Below are 23,305 nucleotides of genomic sequence, written 5' to 3'. Positions count from 1 at the left end.
TGGAACTCTATTCCACATCAGGTAACTGATGCAAGCAGTAAAATCAGATAAAACAGATACAAATACACCTTACGGAACAGCGGGGACTGTGAAGAGACAAACACAAAGGTACAGACACACGCATACGTTGTAATATTGTTGTATGGCGGTACTATACATTTTGTATTGTAAGTGTTTTATTTTAGATATGTAGTGGGGTAATAGTGTTATATTATGTCATGTTTTATTTTTTGTTTTATATGCAATGTAAGTGCTTTAATGTGTTTGGATCCCAAGAAGCTGTTAGGGTTCGTTTCCTTGGTCCTTGTAAATCATTGGCTCATTGGTGAAATTAGCATTATGACTATATCTTTAATTAAATCATTCAAAAACCTTTATTAATGCAATTGCAGACAGAAGTTGACAATCAGGAACATAGCACGCATGTTTCCGAGTAAGTTCTGCATCAAAGAAAAGGTCCCATAACCCCTCCCCTTCTATTAATACAACATAAGCATAATCAATTATTCTAATACATCAATCATTTGGTACAGCCCCAATCATGACCCCTAGGTGAACCTCTAACAAAGCGTAGCTGCTGCCTTTGCAGTAGCTAATGGAGATCCCTAAAAAATACAAATATGTATTTTTTAAGAATACAACTTCTTACAAATATTTTAAGAATACAACTTCTTAAAACTGTTAATGGAAAGTCCAATACTGTTTAGACAAGCAAAGGCTGAATCATGACCATTCTCTTTGAATTGTCTGTTACACTTCGTTGTAATGGAAGCCTTGAACAGAAAGTTCCACTTGATGATGAATGTCCTTTGTTGGTATGAAACATGAATAACTCCCACTATCAGAGTCCTTGAGATCAGTCAGTAGGAGAGAGAAGTCGCCGTTTGCCCATTCCTCAGGGAAAATCCTGATTCTGTTTCTGAACTGACGGTCTTGGTCTGTCATGTCTGCTTTTCCACTGACAATATTGTAGACATTAAGGTCATCCTTATATCGCCAAAATATGGTGACCTCTTCAGCAGGCATTGCATTGTACCTACATGGTAAAATAACCTCCCCTCTTGTAAAACCTTCAACTCTCTCCTGTGAAGAGACTACAAAACAGAGAAAATGAGCCTCCAATGAATCCATCTGACACTGTCATCAATATGGCATATTGCACATGTAGAATAAGAACAAACAATATAAAGCATGACTGATTAATACCTTGGAGTTCCATCAACAAGATCACACAAACCGGCAACCAGCATCTGTGGAGTAGTGATAGAGCATGTTATGGTTAGGAACGAGACTAGCAGGGTTATAAATACAGTGGCCTGGCTGAATATGAATGAAAAGCTGAGCAACCAATCATAATACTGATGTGAATGGCCCATATTGGCACTGACAGGTGGGTGCATTCCAAAGGGGTAGAGTCAACCTAAAGGACATGTTGCAACAGATGTGATGTTCCTCCCCATTACGCATTTTACATAGGCCTAGTTTTTAATCTGCCTAAGGAACTGATAGGCCTAGTTTTTAATCTGCCTAAGGAACTGATAGGCCTAGTTTTTAATCTGTCTAAGGAACTGATAGGCCTAGTTTTTAATCTGCCTAAGGAACTGATAGGCCTAGTTTTTCATCTGCCTAAGGAACTGTTACTTTACTGTACTTGAAATGCCTTCAGACTAGACTGCATCCATATGTAAAAGTATGTGTAAAGCAACAATGTCGTCTACAGTATGTATTAACTAGCAAGGCTAACACGTGAGTGCAGGTAACAAACGATAAGGTCTCTGTAGTACAGGCCTATCCACCTTATTAGAGATAACAGGGACCTTCCTCACTACCTAGATAGGCCTACTTGATACATATTGAACGTTAGGCTACCTAGCTACATTTGTTGATGGGACTAATGTCGTGGGAGGGGCTCCTGAGTGGCGCAGTGGTCTAAGGCACTGCATCTCAGTGCTAGAGGCGTCACTACAGACACCCTGGTTTGAATCCAGGCTGTATCGCAACTGGCCGTGATTGGGAGTCCCATAGGGCGGCGCACTATTGGCCCAGCGTCGTCCGGATTTGGCCGGTGTAGGCTGTCATTGTAAATAAGAATTTGTTCTTAACTGACTTGCCTAGTTAAATAAAAGGTTACACACACAACAATCAAAGCATGTGCCTTGGTTGGGTTGGCAACTTAGCTAATGATTAACGTTAATGTTTGGTTATGTGGTATCCCAGGAGGTCAACCCCGGGGGATGGTAATAGAGGGGAGATATGTGAGGTGACGTTGGCTCCCTCTGATGGGAATACGAGAGCTGGGCAGGTGGAGGTAATTAGAGGAAAGTGCCAACCAGCCGTGGAGGCCAAATAAAAGGAGCACGGTGGCACACCAGGAGAGAGAACAGGGAGAGACCAACACCAAGTGAAAAGAGAGAAGAAGGACCAAGCCAAACCTCAGTGATTTTCTTTGTTATGTTCATTTTCTGTCTTAGTAAAGTTGTTTTTGCGGAATAAAGCCTCCCTGTCTCTATGTCAATCTGCACGCTCAACCCAACACCCCACAGTTTACCAGTTAGCTATGATCCATCTTTGGCTAACAGGCCAAGGTCATGCTTCTCACAGCCATATGAACTAGTAGCTAGCTAGATAATTGACCACGTTTAGGCTACTTCAGCTAGCTAGCTCCTGACAATTTAGAATTCTACATAGTTATGTTCTTATAGATAAGTTCAGGTGGCCAGTTAACTAAGTTAGCCAATGCTAGCTAACTTACTGTTAGTTGCTCAAGTAGCTAATTTACATATCCAATTTAAAATAAAAGCAGGCTTAATGATTGATAATTTGGTAGCTAGCCTAGATCTAACACTTCTGCAAAGCTAACTTGGGTCTTGCTTTTTTTCCCCACACCTTTATTTAACCAGGTAGGCCAGTTGAGAACAAGTTCTCATTTACAACTGCGACCTGGCCAAGATAAAGCAAAGCAGTGCGACACAAACAACACAGAGTTACACATAGGATAAACAAATGTACAGTCAATAACACAATAGAAAAAATCTATATACCGTGTGTGCAAATGTAGTAAGATTAGGGAGGTAAGGCAATAAATAGGCCATTGTGGCAAAATAATTACAATTTAGCAATTAAATACTGGAGTGATAGATGTGCAGATGATGAATGTGCAAGTAGAGATACTGGGGTCCAAAGGAGAAAAAAAAAATAACAATATGGTGATGAGGTAGTTGGGTGGGCTATTTACAGATGGGCTGTGTACAGGTGCAATGATTGGTAAGCTGCTCTGACAGCTGATGCTTAAAGTTAGTGAGGGAGATATAAAATTCCAGCTTCAGTGATTTTTTTGCAATTCGTTCCAGTCATTGGCAGCAGAGAATTGGAAGGAAAGGTGGCCAAAGGAGGAATTGGCTTTGGGGTGACCAGTGAAATATACCTGCTGGAGCGCGTGCTACGGGTGGGTGCTGCTATGGTGACCAGTGAGCTGAGATAAGGCGGGGCTTTACCTAGCAAAGACTTATAGATGACCTGGAGCCAGTGGGTTTGGCAACGAATATGAAGCGAGGGCCAGCCAACGAGAGCATACAGGTTGCAGTGGTGGGTAGTATATGGGGCTTTGGTGACAAAATGGATGGCACTGTGATAGACTACAACCAATTTGCTGAATAGAGTGTTGGAGGCTATTTTGTAAGTCAAGGATCGGTAGGATAGTCAGTTTTACGAGGGTATGGTTGGCAGCATGAGTGAAGGATGCTTTGTTGCGAAATAGGAAGCTGTAGCGTCTTGTCTGTGGTGTGGCGGAAAGAAGCGCAGGAAGCAGCGAACACTGTGTGGTAATTTTAATTAAGAACCACCCGTACAAAATAAGAGGTCTCCCAACAACAGGGAAAAATACAATGGACAAGCACAGTCAACAAACGCAGTTGACATACAGAAAAACAATCCCGCACAATAGGGTGCGGGCCAGCTGAACTAAATAGCCCTCTTAATTACCTAACTCAGGGCAGGTGAGAAAACATAAAAAAAGGGAAAAAACAAAAAGGGAATCGGTGGTAGCTAATAGGCCGGTGACGACGACCGCCGAGCGCCACCCGAGCAGGAGGGGCGCCACCGTCGGTAGGAATCGTGACAGTACCCCCCTCCTGACGCGCGGCCCCTGCAGCGCGCCGACACCGGCCTCGAGGCCGACCCGGGGACGAGGCGCAGGGCGATCCGGACGGAGGCGGTGGAACTCCTTCAACATGGATGGGTCCAAGACGTCCTCCGCCGGCACCCAGCACCTCTCCTCCGGACCGTACCCCTCCCAGTCCACAAGGTACTGCAGGCCCCCGCCCGGCGTCTCGAGTCCAGAATGGCCCTTACGCTGTACGCCGGGGACCCCCCGATGTCCAGGGGGGTGGAGGGACCTCCGGCACCTCATCTTCTTGTAGGGGACCAGCCACCACCGGCCTGAGGAGAGACACATGAAACGAGGGGTTAATACGGTAATAGGAAGGGAGTTGCAACCGATAACACACCTCGTTTATCCTCCTCAGGACTTTGAAGGGCCCCACACACTGCGGCCCCAGCTTCCGGCAGGGCACGCGGAGAGACAGGTTCCGGGTCGAGAGCCAGACCCTGTCACCCGGTGCGAACACCGGCGCCTCACTGCGGTGGCGGTCAGCACTCCTTTTCTGCCTAGCACTGGCCTCCTTCAGTGAGTCCTGTACTGCTTTCCAGGTCTCCTTGGAGTGCTGAACCCAGTCCTCCACCGCAGGAGCCTCGGTCTGGCTCTGGTGCCATGGGGCCAGGACCGGCTGGTACCCTAGCACACACTGGAAGGGTGACATGTTAGTAGAGGAGTGGCGAAGTGAGTTCTGGGCTAACTCTGCCCAAGGAATATACCTCGCCCACTCCCCTGGCCGGTCCCGGCAATACGACCTCAGGAACCTGCCCACCTCCTGGTTCACCCTCTCCGCCTGCCCATTGCTCTCGGGGTGATAAGCGGAGGTTAAACTGACCGAGACCCCCAGCCGCTCCATAAACGCCTTCCAGACCCTGGATGTGAACTGGGAACCCCGATCAGAGACAATATCCTCCGGCACCCCGTAGTGCCGGAAGACGTGGGTAAATAGGGCCTCCGCAGTCTGCAGGGCCGTAGGGAGACCGGGCAAGGGGAGGAGACGGCAGGACTTAGAAAACCGATCCACAACCACCAGAATCGCAGTGTTCCCCTGAGAGGGGGAAGATCTGTCAGGAAGTCGATAGACAGGTGCGACCATGGCCGTTGCGGAACGGGGAGGGGCTGTAACTTCCCTCTCGGTAAATGCCTAGGAGCCTTACTCTGGGCACAGACCGAACAGGAAGAGACATATGACCTCACGTCCTTAGCCAAGGTGGGCCACCAATACTTCCCCCTTAGACTCCGCCCTGTCCTCTCTACACCAGGATGACCCGCCGCAGGTAGCGTGTGCGCCCACCGAATCAACCGATCGCGAACATCGAGCGGCACATACATGCGCCCCACGGGCACCTGCGCAGGCGCAGGATCCAACACCAGTGCCCGCTCGATGTCCGCGTCCACCTCCCACACCACTGGTGCCACCAGCCTAGACGCTGGAATGATGGGAGTTGGATCGATGGGGCGGTCATCCGTGTCATACAGACGGGACAGCGCGTCGGCTTTAGTATTAAGGGAACCCGGTCTATATGAGATGGTAAACCTAAACCGGGCGAAGAACATGGCCCACCTTGCCTGACGTGGATTCAGTCTCCTCGCTGCCCGGATGTACTCCAGGTTTCGGTGGTCGGTCCAGATGAGAAAGGGGTGCTTAGCCCCCTCAAGCCAGTGTCGCCACACCCTCAAGGCTTTGACTACCGCTAGCAACTCCCTGTCCCCCACATCGTAGTTACGCTCCGCCGAACTGAGCTTCCCTGAGAAGAAAGCGCAGGGGCGGAGTTTCGGTGGCGCACCCGAGCGCTGTGATAGCACGGCACCCACCCCAGCCTCGGATGCGTCCACCTCTACTACGAACGCTAAAGATGGGTCCGGGTGCGCCAACACGGGCGCGTCGGTGAACAGGGTCTTCAACTTCTTGAAGGCTCCGTCCGCCTCCGTCGACCATCTCAAACGCGCCGGCCCCCCTTCAGCAGTGAGGTAATGGGAGCCGCTACCTGGCCAAACCCCCGGATAAACCTCCGGTAGTAGTTGGCAAAGCCCAAGAACCGCTGCACTTCCTTCACCGTGGTTGGAGTCGGACAATTACGCACGGCCTTAACGCGGTCACACTCCATCACCACCCCCATGGTGGAAATGCGATAACCCAGAAAGGAGACGGCTCGTTTGAAAAACTCACACTTCTCAGCCTTAACGTATAGGTCATGCTCCAGCAGTCTACCAAGCACCCTGCGCACCAGGGACACATGCGCGGAGCGGGTGGCGGAATATATCAGAATGTCATCGATATAGACAATCACGCCCTGCCCGTGCAGGTCCCTGAGAATCTCGTCAACAAAGGATTGAAAGACGGCTGGAGCATTTTTCAACCCATACGGCATGACGAGGTACTCATAATGGCCTGATGTGGTACTAAAGGCGGTTTTCCACTCGTCTCCCTTCTTGATACGCACCAGGTTATACGCGCTCCTGAGATCCAATTTTGTGAAGAACTGTGCTCCGTGAAATGATTCCACCGCCGTAGCGATAAGAGGTAGTGGGTAACTAAACCCCACCGTGATCGCGTTTAGACCTCTATAATCAATGCACGGACGCAGACCTCCCTCCTTTTTCTTCACAAAAAAGAAACTCGAGGAAGCGGGTGAGATGGAGGGCCGAATGTACCCCTGTCCCAAGGATTCCGTGACGTATGTCTCCATAGCCGCCGTCTCCTCTTGTGACAAGGGGTACACGTGACTCCTGGGAAGCGCAGCGTTAACCTGGAGATCTATCGCACAATCCCCTTGTCGATGAGGTGGTAATTTAGTCGCTCTCTTTTTACAAAAGCGATCGCCAAATCGGCGTATTCAGGGGGAATGCGCACGGTGGACACCTGGTCTGGACTCTCCACCGACGTGGCACCTATGGAAACTCCTAGGCATTTCCCTGAACACTCCTCCGACCACCCCTGGAGAACCCCCTGTTTCCATGAAATGAGGGGATTGTGACCAGCCAGCCAGGGGACCCCCAGCACCACTGGAAACGCAGGTGAATCAATAAGGAAAAAGTTAATGCTTTCCCTATGATTCCCCAGCGTTACCATGTCCAGCGGCACCGTAGACTCCCTGACTAGCCCTGACCCTAATGGTCGGCTATCTAAGGAGTGCACGGGGAAGGGGGAATCTATCGGCACCCGTGGAATGCCCAGCTTAATGGCAAGTCCACGGTCCATAAAGTTCCCAGCTGCGCCTGAATCGACTAGCGCCCTATGCTGGGAAGAGGGAAAATTTTTTGAAAATGAAACAGGCAAAAACACATGACCAACAGGGGGTTCTGGGCGAATCTGGTGCTGACTCACCTGAGGTGACCGAGAAGTGTTCTGCCTGCCTTCTCGACTCCCAGACTGGCTCCTCCAGCACCGGTCGGCCGTGTGTCCTCTCCGACCACAGCTGGTGCAGGAGGAGCCACCTCCTCCGGTGCCCCTTGGCACGGCCCCCCCTACCTCCATAGGGGTAGGGGCGGGGGTGCACGGGGGTGGAACGGGCAGGACCCTCTCCGAACGCCCGCGGGCAGCCAGCAAATTGTCCAACCGTATGGACATGTCAATGAGTTCGTCCAGGGATAGATTGGTGTCCCTACAGGCCAGCTCCCCTGCGGACGTCCGCCCGGAGACTACACCGGTAGTGGTCTATGAGGGCCCTGTCATTCCACCCCGCTCCAGCAGCCAAGGTCCTAAACTCCAGCGCGAAGTCTTGAGCGCTCCTCGTCTCCTGCCTGAGGTGGAACAGCCGTTCACCCGCCGCTTTACCTTCGGGGGGGTGGTCGAAAACAGCCCGAAAGCAGCGGGTGAACTCTGGGTAGTGGTCCCTCGCCGAGTCTGGAGCGTTCCAGACCGCATTAGCCCACTCCAGAGCTCGGCCCGTCAGGCAGGAAACGAGGGCACTTACGCTCTCCTCTCCTGTAGGAGCAGGTCTGACGGTGGCCAGGTACAACTCTAGCTGGAGAAGAAACCCCTTGCACCCAGCCGCCGTCCCATCGTACTCCCTCGGGAGTGCCAGGCGAAGCGCGCCAGAGCCAGACGTCGTAGGAGGACGAGATGGTTGTATTGGGGGGGGTGTAGGTGGAGAGAGGATACCACTCCTCTCCCATCGTTCCATCCTCTCCATCATCTGGTCCATGGCGGATCCGATGCGATGCAGGACCGATGTATTGTGCTGGACACGTTCCTCCATGGAGGGTAGTGGAGTGCCCGCTGCTCCCGCTGATTCCATGCTCCTTCTGGTGGTGCGGGATTCTGTAGCGTCTTGTCTGTGGTGTGGCGGAAAGAAGCGCAGGAAGCAGCGAACACTGTGTGGTAATTTTAATTAAGAACCACCCGTACAAAATAAGAGGTCTCCCAACAACAGGGAAAAATACAATGGACAAGCACAGTCAACAAACGCAGTTGACATACAGAAAAACAATCCCGCACAATAGGGTGCGGGCCAGCTGAACTAAATAGCCCTCTTAATTACCTAACTCAGGGCAGGTGAGAAAACATAAAAAAAGGGAAAAAACAAAAAGGGAATCGGTGGTAGCTAATAGGCCGGTGACGACGACCGCCGAGCGCCACCCGAGCAGGAGGGGGCGCCACCGTCGGTAGGAATCGTGACAGAAGCCGATTCTAGATTTAATTTTGGATTGGAGATGCTTAATGTGAGTCTGGAAGGAGAGTTTACAGTCTAACCAGACACCTAGGTTTTTGTAGTTGTCCACATATTCTAAGTCAGAACCGTCCAGAGTAGTGATGCTAGACGGGCGGGCGGGTGTGGGCAGCAATCGGTTGAAGAGCATGCATTTAGTTTTACTTGCATTTAAGAGCAGTTGGAGGCCACGGAAGGAGTGATGTATGGCATTGAAGCTCGTCTGGAGGTTAGTTAACACAGTGTCCAAAGAAGGGCCAGAAGTATACAGAATGGTGTCATCTGCGTAGAGGTGGATCAGAGAATCACCAGCAGCAAGAGCGACATTATTGATTTATACAGAGAAAAGAGTCGGCCCGAGAATTGAACCCTGTGACACCCCCATAGAGACTGCCCCGGGCTGAGGAGCGTCGCTGGAGGCTCCGGACTGGAGAGCGTCGCTGGAGGCTCCGGACTGGAGAGCGTCTCTGTAGGTTCCGGACTAGGGACGTTCGCTGCAGTCTCCGTGCCATGGATCATCACTACTGGTTCCGTGCCATGGATCATCACTGGAGGCTTTGTGCCATGGATCATCACTGGAGGCTCCGGGCCATGGGTTATCACTGGAGGCTTCGTGCCATGGACCATCCCTACAGGCTCCGGGCCATGGGTTATCACTGGAGGCTTCGTGCCATGGACCATCCCTACAGGCCCCCGGGCCATGGATCATCACTGGAGGCTTCATGCCATGGATCATCCCTACAGGCTCCGGGCCATGGATTATCGCTGGAGGCTTCGGACCGTTGATCATTACTGGAGGCTTCCTACGGGGAGCTGGAACCGGTCTCACCAGACTGGGGAGACGCACAGGAGACTGGGTGCGCAGAGCAGGCACAAGGCACACTGGGCCGTGGAGGCGCACCGGAGGTCTGGAGCTCAGGGCTGGCACACCCCGTCCTGGCTGGATGGTCACTGTAGCCCGGCACGGGCGGAGCGCTGGCACAGGGCGAACTGGGCTGTGCTGGGGAATGAGGGCTGCCGTGCGTAGAGCAGGCGCAGGATAAACTGGGCCGAGGAGACACACTGGCGGCCAGATGCGTTGAGCCGACGCACTTCTTCCTGGCTGCCGGCCAACTCTCGCCTGGCAATGCTGCAGAGCCCGTACCAACCGCACCGGACTGTACGTGCGGATGGGCGAGATAGTGCGCATCACCCCGTAATGCATTTTTCGCCCCTCTGCACGCCCGCTCCGCAGTGCCCTCTCTGCTAGTACCATTTCCCGGAATCTCAGGGCTCCCCCTGACCTAGCCAAACTAGAGGAAGGGTAGATACAGATGTGGCACCTTATTAAGTAGTAGTTGTGAGTTCAGGATTTGAAAACTGGACTCTGAAGTAAATAGTTGAGGCTATGTAGTCAGGCCTTGGTCCTCTTGCTATATCGCGCCATACTGAAAAACAATATGGAAATGAGTGAAAACCACCTGTCTCTACTATAGTGTACACGTTTTTCTCAATGTATACAATTTCTTGTCACTACAATTTCAATGTTTTATAACATTTATGTCGCCGCATCATCAACCCTTACAAAAAAAGATCGCACTTTTGAAACTGTAGTAACTGCAGTCCTCTGTGGTATTTCAGACCCAGTAATTGCAGAATATAATGCACTCTAACTGCAGTTACTCTACAAAACTACTGCAGTAAAAAAAAAACAGTGTTATTTTGGATGCAGTATTTGCAGCATACTGCAGTTATACTGCACTCTGACTGCAGTCCTTGCTGGTTTGTGTGCATAATAAACATGATAAAGGGCCTATTAAAAATATATTACAGACAAAATGTTATCATTGAATACTATGTGCGCTTACTAATGGTGATGAGTCTGTTGCCATTGTTGAACAGGAACTGTTGTTTTTCTTTCATTGCACAGTAGTACTCTCCACAATCATCTTCTGTCACATTCTGTATGACCACTCTAAATTCTGTTGGGAATAAATATGTTGGTTTTAACATAATGTATCATGGAAATAAGTACCATGAGAACTCACACAGAATACGGCCAGTGGAGGCTGTGGCTGCCGCTGTATGTACCAGTATGTATTTTCTGCACTAGTGGGTGGAAAAGTACAATTTATAGTTATTGTGTCCAAGTTCCACCAGTGTGTCTGTCAAAGCCTCAGCTCCAACAGTTTTAAGACACCTAAGGACAGAAGAATCCATGAAACACTTCACTTAATATGTTAAATGAACAAGTCAATCCACATAAAAAGTAAAGATCTTACAGAACACACTGGCAACAATATGTAATATCCTCAGAGCTGTGATATTTGAGACAGAACTGACTTCCTCCTAAGGCAGACGTCTGACTGAACACACTGTGCAAGTGCTAACCACATGATCTAACCACTGATTATGGATGTGTAACATGTGTGTGTCTGATTGACACTTGTGTGACCTTTGTACAGTATGTGGGGGTGCATGAAGAATGACAAAATGCAATGTCAGAGCTCTAGTGCTAAATACTTTAAAATACTTATATGAAACAATAAATAACGAAGGTGGGAGTTCAAAAAGTGTGGCACTAACAAATGCGTTAACAATGGAACAATGCCATTTTCAGATGCATGTACTGTAGCTTACTTGATTCCTATGATACAGTGTATGTGTCGCAGGAGGGATCTGAATCCTGGTCTCCAACGTCTTGACCATTAGACCAAGAGGAGGGCTCTCACATCACCAGAACTTGAACCAGACTCATGTCTGCTACATATGTATTGCTCAAGGAATGATATTGCACTTCTTCTAAACATTTATGCAGAAACAGAGTGCTCCTTTTGCTTTATTTGTTGAAGTTTGTTGAAGTGCCAAATCCAATCAAATCAAATATTATTTGTCATATGCACAGGATACAGCAGGGTGTAAACCATGATTAAAAAAACGATCTATAAAGAAAATGTAGGAAGCGGGATAAAGTGGGATAAGGGGAAGCTCGCATTCTGTCCAGAACTGGGCAGGAAATAGTTGTATTTGTAGTTTATTTGAAAATACCAACTTTTCACTAGAGTTTTAAAAACATATATTTTCTTTGATATTCAAATACGTCTCAGAAAACCAAATAATATTTGAATATATTTTGAATACCTCTCAGAAAACAAAATAATATTTTAAGTTATTTGAAAGCCAAAAAATATTAATTTGATGGCTGCCAAATATTTTATGAAGTTAGCTAGTTTCTCAAGTCCATATCAGATGAAAACAAAAGCAGGCCTAATGATTTTGATAATTAGCTAGCTAGCCTAGATCTAACACTAAGCCAGCTAGCTGCTAGCAACAGCGTCTGTTTAACTGGTAGCTAATGGTACGTGGTTAGTTCAACACCAACGGTTGATCGCACAAATACATTCAAATGTTATCAATTTCTTCTTGGCCTTTAGTATACGACACATTCTAGGTGCTAAATTGTTTGGTAGTTACTAAATGTGATAGAAAGTTATTTGTTGTAACGTTATTTACAGTAGATAGCTAGATACGGAAGTCTTGCACTGCGCAACCGTAGCATTACGCCGTCCCACTAGTAGTATATTTAAATGTGCAATGTACCCATTTGCAATTCATAAACCTCTTATGTATCACCAGAGCTGATCCATAAATAATGATTTTGTGGCTTAATTGTCTTTGCCTACACATGACACACCAATTTTAGGTCTAGTAATAAACCTACCAGACCTGTTTTGGGCTGTAATAAGAGTGCAAAAACAGGTTGCGCGTGAAAATGCTTTCAACAACTTCCTGTTAACGCTAGAGGCGCCTCTGTTGTTGATGGCTTACTGCTGCTAGATTGATGTAGCATTTTACTAGAAGCAGTCATCCCTTGCTTGCTAGCCAATATGATAACATTTAATTGGTTGCAAATGACAACGTAATGGCGTCTTTACAATGATTCTTGTTTTCGTTCTTTAGCCATCTTTCCGTCTGATTCAGCACCATTGACAGTTAAGTAAGTTGGCTTGTTGGCTAACTATGTTGGCTAACCAAAGGTTTTTCATATTACAGGTAGCTAGCTTACTAGATAGCTACCTAACCGTGTCACGTCTTTCTGAACATAATCTGTGCATTGTTGTTCAGGCTAACTTGATTAGGAGGTGTTGGAAAATAGTTAGATCTGGTCCAGTAACGTTAGTGGACGGATGCGCACTAACGGCCTGGACCAGAGCTACAGCATAGTTAGCTACAAGCAGGTCAGCGTAAGTGGCACCTCCGTAATACAGTAATTCTTCATTTCAGATGGCAGTTCCCTTCAAAATCCCCAAGAGAAAACAGCCACCCGAAGCTGACAACATGCACATGCAGTCCCCTCTCTCACGTCTCCAGGATACCTCCAGCCCATTCGAGGTATCCCATATAATTTCCATTTGAAGTGGACATAACCCCAATGAACTGCATATTCACACGGTGACTCATTATTTGTGAATGAATGTTGTGCTTATATTTACTCATGGTGATAAGTGAGATCGGCATAGCTAGAAGGTATACACTGGGTGTACAAAACATTAGGAACACCTGCTCTTTCCATGACAGACTGACCGTGTGACTCCAGTTGAAAGCTATAATCCCTTATTGATGTCACTTGTTAAATCCACTTCAGTGTAGATGAAAGGGAGGAGACAGGGTAAAGAAGGATTTTTAAGCCTTGAGACATGGGCCAGCACCCCTGTGGAACACTTGACACCTTGTAGAGTCCATGCCTCAACGAATTGAGGCTGTTCAGAGGGCAAAAGAGGGTGCAACTCAATATTAGGTGTTCTTAATAAAATACTACATAAGTCATGCTAATGAAACCTCCCAAAGTGCTTCCCAAATAACTCTACATGTACATATTACCTCAATTACCTTGACTAACCGGTGCCCCCGCACATTGACTCTGTACCGGTACCCCCTGTATATAGTCTTGCTATTGTTATTTTACTGCTGCTCTTTAATTACTTGTTCCTTTTTATTTCTTATTCATATTTTTTAAACTGCATTGTTGGTTATGGGCTTGTAAATAAGCATTTCACTGTAAGGTCTACACCTGTTGTATTCGGCGCATGTGACTAATACAATTTGATTTGATTTTGAAATGGCACCCTATTTCCTATATAATCAATGCACTACTTTTGACCAAAACCCACATGGTGGCTAGTGCACAACAGGGACAATGGCAGAGGAGGCTGGTGGGAGGAGCTATAGGAGGATGGGCTCATTTTAATGGCTGGAATGGAATTAATGGAACGGTATCAAACATATGAAAACTACATTTGACTCGGTTCTATTAATTCCATTCCAGCCATTGCAAGGCGCCCATCCTCCTATAGTGCCTCCAACCAGCCTCCTCTGGAATAGGGTGCCATTTGCGACCCAACCCCAGACTAATTTAAACCTATCACTCTCAAGACACTTTAAAAGATGTAGGTCAATGTACTATGTAGCCTATGGGTTAATAGTTAAGCTGAAACAACACTGTGTGTCATTTCAGACAAGCTGGTGCAATGGTTCTTCAAATGGAAAAAGGCCTGAACAGGATGGCTCTCTGAATGGACACATCTCCAGAGCAGGGAAACAGAGGTATGTAAAGAGATTATCTGTACATAGCTCTGGTCCATAGCATTCATGCTGCTGAGAATAATGAACAGCATCAACAAGTGACGTGACGCACTGGACCAGAGCTTATTTGGACAGTGCTGCTGGATTAAGAATGTCAATTATCTCTCCTAGATGACTTACTTGACTTACCTCTTGACCTCGTTGGGAGTGTAACGTGTCAACCATGACACTCTCTCCACCACTTTTCTGTGCTTTCGCCTCGTGCCTGGTTTTTGTTGGTTATTTTGTTGCCAGGATGCAGTGGTCATGGATATCTGCAGTGCTGACTATTTTCAGTAGATGGTGCTCTTCAACCAGTTAAATGTACCTGGTCAAAATGTCTAGTACAGTGTGTATAGCTGGAAATCATGATGACAAAAAAAGTGCAGGTTATATTACACAGATGATATTACCGTTACAGTTGAAGTCGGAAGTTTACGTACACCATAGCCAAATACATTTAAACTCAGTTTTTCACAATTCCTGACATTTAATTCTAGTAAAAATTCCCTGTCTAAGGTCAGTTAGGATCACCACTTTATTTTAAGAATGTGAAATGTCAGAATAATAGTAGAGAGAATGATTTACTTCAGCTTTTATTTCTTTCATCACATTCCCAGTGGGTCAGAAGTTTACATACACTCAATTAGTATTTGGTAGCATTGCCTTTAAATTGTTTAACTTGGGTCAAACGTTTCGGGTAGCCTTCCACAAGCTTCCCACAATAAGTCTTTTGAATTTTGTCCCATTCTTCCTGACAGAGTTGGTGTAACTGAGTCCGCTTTGTAGGCCTCCTTGCTCGCACATGCTTTTTCAGTTCTTCCCACAAATGTTCTATGGGATTGAGGTCAGGGCTTTGTGATGGCCACTCCAATACCTTGACTTTGTTGTCCTTAAGCCATTTTGCCACAACTTTGGAAGTATGCTTGGGGTCATTGTCCATTTGGAATACCCATTTGCGACCAAGCTCTAACCTCCTGACTGATGTCTTGATGTTGCTTCAATATATCCACATAATTTTCCTGCCTCATGATGCCATCTATTTTGTGAAGTGCACCAGTCCCTCCTGCAGCAAAGCACCCCCAGAACATGATGCTGCCACCCACGTGCTTCAGGTTTGGGATGGTGTTCTTCGGCTTGCAAGCCTCCCCCTTTTTCCTCCTAACATAACGATGGTCATTATGTCCAAACAGTTCTATTTTTGTTTCATCAGACCAGAGGACATTTCTCCAAAAAGTCCGATCTTTGTCCCCATGTGCAGTTGCAAACCGTAGTCTGGCTTTTTTATGGCGGTTTTGGAGCAGTTGCTTCTTCATTGCTGAGCGGCCTTTCAGGTTATGTCGATATAGGACTCATTTTACTGTGGATATAGATACTTTTGTACCCGTTTCCTCCAGCATCTTCACACGGTCCTTTGCTGTTGTTCTGGGATTGATTTGCACTTTTCCCACCAAAGCAAGTTCATCTCTAGGAGACAGAATGCGTCTCCTTCCTGAGCGGTATGACGGCTGCGTGGTCCCATGGTGTTTATACTTGCGTACTATTGTTTGTACAGATGAATGTGGTACCTTCAGGCGTTTGGAAATTGCTCCCAAGGAGGAACCAGATTTGTGGAGGTCTACAATTTTTTTTCTGACGTCTTGGCTGATTTCTTTTGATTTTCCCATGATGTCAAGCAAAGAGGCACTGAGTTTGAAGGTAGGCCTTGACTCAAATTATGTCAATTAGCCTATTAGAAGCTTCTAAAGCCATGACATCATTTTCTGGAGTTTTCCAAGCTGTTTAACGGCACGGTCAACTTAGTGTATGTAAACTTCTGACCCACTGGAATTGTGATACAGTGAATTATAAGTTAAATAATATGTCTGTAAACAATTTTGGGAAAAATTAGATAATGTTCTTACCGACTTGCCAAAACTATAGTTTGTTAAGAAGAAATTTGTTGAGTGGTTGAAAAACGAGTTTTAATTACTCCAACCTAAACTTCCAACTTCAACTGTATATGGTATTGATGTAGTTCCTGAGATGTTAGATAGACATTGCTGAGACTTTGGAACTCCAGCCAGTCAACAGGCTTCCAGAGACCAGCTCAGACCCCAGAACACCGTCCAGTTGCCAGCCAGAGAGGGAATTCCCCAGAGCACAGCAAATGGAGAGAGACCCACATGCCCAGCACACTGTGGAGATCATCCCCTCGCTGTCAGCTAGCAGTCAACGGAACACCTAGGAAGCAGACAGAGTCTCTGACTCATAAGAAGCCACCTCACATCCAATCAAGCCCTGTGACATCATCAACACACAAAGCTGAACAAAGACTCCCAGCAGCCTCTCCTCCCTGCTTCAAAAATGGGTATGTCATCAGGGCGGCACGTAGCCTAGCAGTTAAGAGCGTTGGGCAAGTAACCGAAAGGTTTCTGGTTCGAATCCCCGAGCCGACTAGGCGGAAAATCTGCCAATGTGCCCTTGAGCAAGGCACCTAACCCTAATTGCTCCTGTAAGTCGATATGGATAAATGTAAATAAAATTACAACGTAATAGATCTTGAAACACAGATAACTTTAAGTCTAGGAATTAGAACGTAGTTGATATTTTAAATGTGAATTCACGTGTGATTCTGCTTGTTCGGTTCACACTTGGTGTCTGTCACTCTGTCAGAACTAGAAGTGACACGACCATAGAAATCTGCTTGGAATCATTTGAACTGACTGTACCATTGTCCTCCACTAGATGGCGCCCTAAGAGGGCATCAGACACACTGTGCCGGGACAACAATCAAGAGACCGGGTGTGTATCGCCACTGCTCAAGACGCAACGTGCAGAGTTCAGTGGTTAGTGTCTCTCTCACTCACACACACACACACACACACACACACACACACAGAGAGAGAGTTCATTGAGGTGAAATCCTAGCCAACCATTCAATCTTTCTCACACAGTCCAAAACAATCCCTAGACAATGTGCTCAGCTTAGGGAGGCCTGATGAAGACAATCTACACTTGTGGATGCTACGCTATTTTTGTGAAAATGTATTATTTGTCTAAAAACATTTGTCTTTAATCTTGGTGTAGATCCACTGCAGTTAGAGGCTGCTTATATCTACATAGGCCTAACCAATTAAGGTTCAAACATACTTGTGTAATCAGGAGTTTTCCTCGTTAAGTGTTTTGTTGGTGTTTCATGGAGCAGTGGGGGTTAACATTTAGCAGGTGTTGCTGTGTGTAACCTAACCTCCCCCTGCGTTTCCCTCTTCTTCTATATTGTGTTGGCAAGCCTGACCATTTTCCTGGTTGGATAAACAAATGCTTAACTTTATGGCCTTGTTAAAAATGCCTGCAGTAAACAATCTCTTGCCGTTAGACTGCTTTTCTTTTAACTCTTTCTCGTTCAGGAGACGTCACATTTAGCTGTGTGCTCGCTGTCATGTCATACATGTAGACACCCAGGCTACTGTCTCTTCAACAAGGGTGAAAATGGAACTGTTGTGTTTTACTAGCTTATTTCATTGTTTCGGTTCCCGCTGGGGCCACCCATACAAAAACGTTTATCAAAGTCACTTTGGGTAAAAGTGTCTGCTAAATGGCATATATTTTATTCCTTTTCTGTTTTAAATCTTCCCCAGAAGATTCCCAAATGTCTGTGAGATGCAGCCCAGTGGAGTTGGAGCAGGATTCTGCATCAGAACCGTCTCCAGGAAGAGAGGTGGACACTTCCTCAAAGACGGACGACAGGCGCTCTGTCTCCCCGGGAGACTCAACATGGAGGAGACGTGACACTGGGATGAATGGATCTCCTCCACAAAACACAGAGGTAGCATTATGGTTGTCTCAAGTGGGACCCTATTCCCTAGATAGTGCACTATAGTTAATAGGATGCCATATGGGACACATACAGTTGACTGGCCTCAGGACTCACATAAAGATGTCTAGTAGAAAACAATTGCTTATACTTACTAGTCTGGTCCATAGTTATTGGTCGTAACCATACTTGTTAGCTAGCTAGGTTGAGCGTTGGCTAGCTTTTTCAGGCATTGTTTGTTAGTGTTGGCTAACTCAGTGTTGCTAGGTCTATTCCTCACAGTGAAATGACAACAATGACCAGACAAGTTGATTAACTTCCACCCTATACAGATAGTCCTAATTCAGCTGAGTTGGTAGCTCCATATCTTGCTACAGGATAACACCCCAGGGTAGCTTGGTCTATAGAATAGTATTGAGTCTTGTAAAGTGTGGCCGTTGAAAACAAAGTGTAGGGAATTATATGAGAACAAGCTGGTTAGTGTAGGGGCATATGCAGGCTCATATGTTTTCTTTTAGGATTTATTTTGTATTTTTCTAGTTGATCGTAATCATTTCTAGGGGAATTTCTGTTCGGTTAACCCCTGTGACTAGTAGTCCTACCTGGTGTGCTTTCAGAAGGAGAGGAAGGGGAGCTCAGGATCACTGCAGAACCAGATCAAGAGGACTAGTGGTTCACCAGGGACGGGCCCCAGGGGAAGTGTCCCAGTCCCAGCAGGCCACCGAAGCCAGAGCCCAGATAGTGACGACCCTCCCGACCGCCCCTTGACGTCAGGGGCCAGAGGTGCATCCACAGGGTCCCCGAGACACCCCCTCTCCGCTGTGGCTTCAGTGACCCAGGCCACACAGGAGAAGCGTTTTTCCTTTAGCAGGCCTCCCCTCCGAGCTAACCTCACAGACAGAGAGAGGAGACCTCCAACCAAGTGTCTCTCCCTCCATCTCAGGCTGAGGCGGCCCAAGCCCACCTCCACAGAACCTAGTAAGTTGACCCACTGTTGAACCCTTCATAGCATATTGATCAGAACATACCACATCACGCACAGACTGGCGGTTTGACGTCACATACTACTCTGTAATATGAGTGTTGTTACGCTGAACCAACATTCTAAACGAAGCAAAATGCCCTCCTCACCCAGTGGCGTCAGTATAGAATATCATCCGACACCAATGGATGAACAGGCGAGGAAGCGGTTTCAGCTGTATGTCTTAGTGGGGTTCAGGGCCATTACATAACAGGCTGGCTAGTATCACCATACTCGATACTAAAACGTTACCACAACAACAACAGAAAGAAGGCCTATTAGCCAAATTCCCAGAATGTCACTTGATCCAGACAGATAAACTCAGCTACTATTATGCAATCAGTTTGACTTTGTTTTTACTAGTCTAAGTACCAAACAACATAATGGTCATTTATTTCAATGGTAAATCTGCGTTGATAAACCGGGTAAATCAAGATGTAGCCTAGGTCTAGTCACAATACAGGTGAATGCATATTATTCAACAGGAGTGTGTGCCTGCAGTGAGTTATTGAGCTTGTTTTAGCTGATATTATGGGGCTACAGATGATAAACAATCCTTTCTATTTAGGACTTATTTGATTGGCAACTGTTAGAACATATTTTATTGTACTCATCAACATTTGCATAGAAGAAGCAATATATTTTATCAAAGTGTGCGGTGTCTCTTTAAGAAAGTAATGAGGTCATTTGCAAGGCAGAATGTGTCTGTGGAATCTGACTTGGTGGCTATGCAAACCAGACTGGAGGTGAGGGAGACTAAGGGTGCGTTCGTAAATTCACTCTGGCTAGAGCAGATTTAAAAACGGATGAATTTACAAACGCGCAACACCTGTTGAATATTACCGGTGTCAGTGAACGTTGGCAAAAAAACACAACTAAATTGTTGCCAGCAGCACAGTTACAGTCACCAACGCTCTAGATAACATGAAAACAGCCTAACCAGCTCTGCTAGGGTGAGTAACATGGTCAGAGTGAGGTGTTCTCTCATTTATGTCTGGAAGTAGCTAGCATGCTACAGAACGCTCGGATCAACCTTTCTCCTCGGCCAGAGCGTCCGGTGTACAATCTGAACGCTCCCGAGAGCGAAACACTCTGAGTTTACGAACAACCCAGAGCACATTCTGACACACTGGAAGCAATTTACAGGGAAGCTCCCTCTGTTGGCAAGGTGCACCACCACCGTGGCGTTAGAATGGATCCTCTGGAAGGACCTAAGCTCCACCCCTATAACCAACACTAACCTTAACTTCTAGGCAACTAAGCCACGCCCATAGCCACTGATTGGATCTGTGGTGAGCTGCATCCTTAGCGAGGACCTGTCCTAGCAGAGACCCATGGGCTTCCTCTCTCTAGTGGAGTCTTGGCCCTTCAAATCCCCAGTGATTAGGTAGTAACGAGTACAGGAGCCTTCATAATGATGACGACATGGGGACCTGGGGAGCCAAGAAGCAGTTGGAAGAGAGAGGAAACTCAAGCTTGGGTTTGTAATTTTTGGTACAGGCAATATTTGCCATTAAAATATATTTTTGTCAACATGGGGCTGGGGCATCACCAGGGGAATGATGAGGACACAACATCCGATGAGGATCCTCATCTGGTCTGCATTTGTTCTCTCTTCTAATGGGTCCTAGTTCCAGCTTTACAAGCTCTTTGTGTTCAGAGATGTGTAGCCAGAGGGGGGCATGGGAAACCATCAGCTGTCAGCGGTGCTGAGAGATTAATGCCTGGCTCCACCACAGAGGGGTGGCTCACTGTTTTTGAGGTGTGTGTGTTTGAAGATGTGTGTGTCTTAACGTGCACTCAAAGTGCTGACAAGGAAAAGACCATAGTGATAACGAGAGCAGACTTGGTTATTCTCAGTCCCCTTTGTCCCTCCATGTTAATGTACCATGAATAATGGTGGTGGAGAGAGAGGGAGAGAGAGGGAGAGAGAGGGAGAGAGAGGGTGAGAGAGAGGGTGAGAGAGAGGGTGAGAGAGAGGGTGAGAGAGAGAGATGGATGTAGGGCCCGTGTGGATCAGTTGGTAGAGCATGGCGCTGCAACACCAGGGTTGTGGGGAATATGTAGGTCCCGTGTGGATCAGTTGGTAGAGCATGGTGCTGCAACACCAGGGTTGTGAGGAATATGTAGGTCCCGTGTGGATCAGTTGGTAGAGCATGGTGCTGCAACACCAGGGTTGTGGGGAGGAGGTAGAGGAATATGTAGGTCCCGTGTGGATCAGTTGGTAGAGCATGGCGCTGCAACACCAGGGTTGTGGGGAATATGTAGGTCCCGTGTGGATCAGTTGGTAGAGCATGGCGCTGCAACACCAGGGTTGTGGGGAATATGTAGGTCCCGTGTGGATCAGTTGGTAGAGCATGGTGCTGCAACACCAGGGTTGTGAGGAATATGTAGGTCCCGTGTGGATCAGTTGGTAGAGCATGGCGCTGCAACACCAGGGTTGTGGGAGGAGTGAGGAATATGTAGGTCCCGTGTGGATCAGTTGGTAGAGCATGGTGCTGCAACACCAGGGTTGTGGGGAGGAGGTAGAGGAATATGTAGGTCCCGTGTGGATCAGTTGGTAGAGCATGGTGCTGCAACACCAGGGTTGTGGGGAGGAGGTAGAGGAATATGTAGGTCCCGTGTGGATCAGTTGGTAGAGCGTGGTGCTGCAACACCAGGGTTGTGGGGAGGTAGAGGAATATGTAGGTCCCGTGTGGATCAGTTGGTAGAGCGTGGTGCTGCAACACCAGGGTTGTGAGGAATATGTAGGTCCCGTGTGGATCAGTTGGTAGAGCATGGTGCTGCAACACCAGGGTTGTGGGGAATATGTAGGTCCCGTGTGGATCAGTTGGTAGAGCATGGTGCTGCAACACCAGGGTTGTGAGGAATATGTAGGTCCCGTGTGGATCAGTTGGTAGAGCATGGTGCTGCAACACCAGGGTTGTGAGGAATATGTAGGTCCCGTGTGGATCAGTTGGTAGAGCATGGTGCTGCAACACCAGGGTTGTGGGGAGGAGGAAGAGGAATATGTAGGTCCCGTGTGGATCAGTTGGTAGAGCATGGTGCTGCAACACCAGGGTTGTGGGGAGGAGGTAGAGGGAGACAAGTAGTCAGCCAGATTACTGTGGATAGCCAAAGCTCCCTATAAAGCCCATTAGTCCTGTGTCTGTCTACTGGCACTTGACCCTCACTGACCCAATCCCCTTCCCCCCTCCGACTCTGGGTCCTTCCGCTGCTCCCAGGAGCTTCTAGTCCCCCTTTAAATTAACCCATTGACTTTGCGTGAGCAGCTAACAGCCATCTCCAGCTAGTTCTGTGGTCCTATGTCAGGACCTGGACAATGTAGGCTAATCTGTATTTATGTCAAAGGTATTGGTGAACAACAGGATATAGGCTAATGTTGCGTACTTCATCATAATCAATGTGATATATTAAAAGGGGAGGTGCAGTTTAAAAATGTGATTATTCTTAAAAAATGATGATGCTATCACTGAAATTATGATAATTATGATAATGCCCTTTTTGTGTAAGAGATGTTAGAAAACAATGCCTTGAATTTCAGCTTGTTCAGGTGGGATGGAACTTTTGGCCCACATCATGACATCACAATGTGATCTGATTAAAATAGACCAATGACTGTTCATCTGGGTAAGGGGATGGACTCTAGACCATCCTATCAGCCAATCAGGGCTGTCTATGTAAATGTCTTCACATTTGTTTCCTAACGCCCACACGATCAGACAGTGTTTGAAGGGCGAACGGAGGCTCAGGGACATGCACTCAGTTCCTGATGTTTGGTCTACTCAGTGTAAATTATAAAAAAATATATGTTGCAGTTCTTTTCATTAAATAAACAGACAGTGGTTTATTAGACATACAGTGACTTAAAAATAAAATTACAAAGACTGCTTGGGGGCTTTAAAAATCGTGATAATGGCTAATCATTCATCTAAGTAGTCATCATGAATACAAATAGATACCACTCCAATCCTCTTACACTGACTGTTAGTGTGCCAGCATCTGACACACTCATTAACACACTGACTTGAAAGTGACAGTCTCAGTCGGTGGTAGAGCACAGAAAGGACCTCCTGCTCTCA

General features: G+C 47.0%; 1 protein-coding gene and 1 long non-coding RNA gene across 9 annotated transcripts in view; one reads left to right on the top strand and one right to left on the bottom strand.

The window, feature by feature from the left end:
* Positions 1-358: 358 nt before the first annotated feature.
* On the bottom strand, positions 359-10,777 carry LOC123727882 (uncharacterized). The gene is made up of 3 exons (XR_006759839.1): positions 10,653-10,777; positions 1,207-1,250; positions 359-1,094 (listed from the first exon to the last, which is right to left on the bottom strand). It is a non-coding gene; the product is annotated as an uncharacterized lncRNA (long non-coding RNA).
* A 1,774-nt stretch (positions 10,778-12,551) lies between these two features.
* The window catches only part of LOC106574751 (sentrin-specific protease 7), a 28,233-nt gene continuing 17,479 nt past the window's right edge, over positions 12,552-23,305 (top strand). For 2 of the 8 annotated variants that reach the window (XR_006759838.1, XM_045697985.1), the window contains exons 1-7: positions 12,552-12,781; positions 13,069-13,176; positions 14,300-14,388; positions 16,469-16,756; positions 17,134-17,234; positions 18,027-18,214; positions 18,820-19,180. Coding sequence is in view for 7 of the 8 variants with exons in the window: in XM_045697985.1 (XP_045553941.1) it covers positions 13,069-13,176; positions 14,300-14,388; positions 16,469-16,756; positions 17,134-17,234; positions 18,027-18,214; positions 18,820-19,180 (1,135 nt within the window). In the remaining variant the exon portion in view is untranslated. The remainder of the gene's footprint in view (positions 12,782-13,068; positions 13,177-14,299; positions 14,389-16,468; positions 16,757-17,133; positions 17,235-18,026; positions 18,215-18,819; positions 19,181-23,305) is intronic. The other 6 variants (XM_045697988.1, XM_045697987.1, XM_045697986.1 and 3 more) reach the window with 6 other exon arrangements.

The sequence above is a fragment of the Salmo salar genome, chromosome ssa16 (genome assembly GCF_905237065.1).
Source record: "Salmo salar chromosome ssa16, Ssal_v3.1, whole genome shotgun sequence".
Classification (NCBI taxonomy): Eukaryota; Metazoa; Chordata; class Actinopteri; order Salmoniformes; family Salmonidae; genus Salmo; species Salmo salar.
The sequence above is the reverse complement of the archived record's forward strand: the minus strand, read 5'-3'. Positions and strand labels throughout refer to the sequence as shown.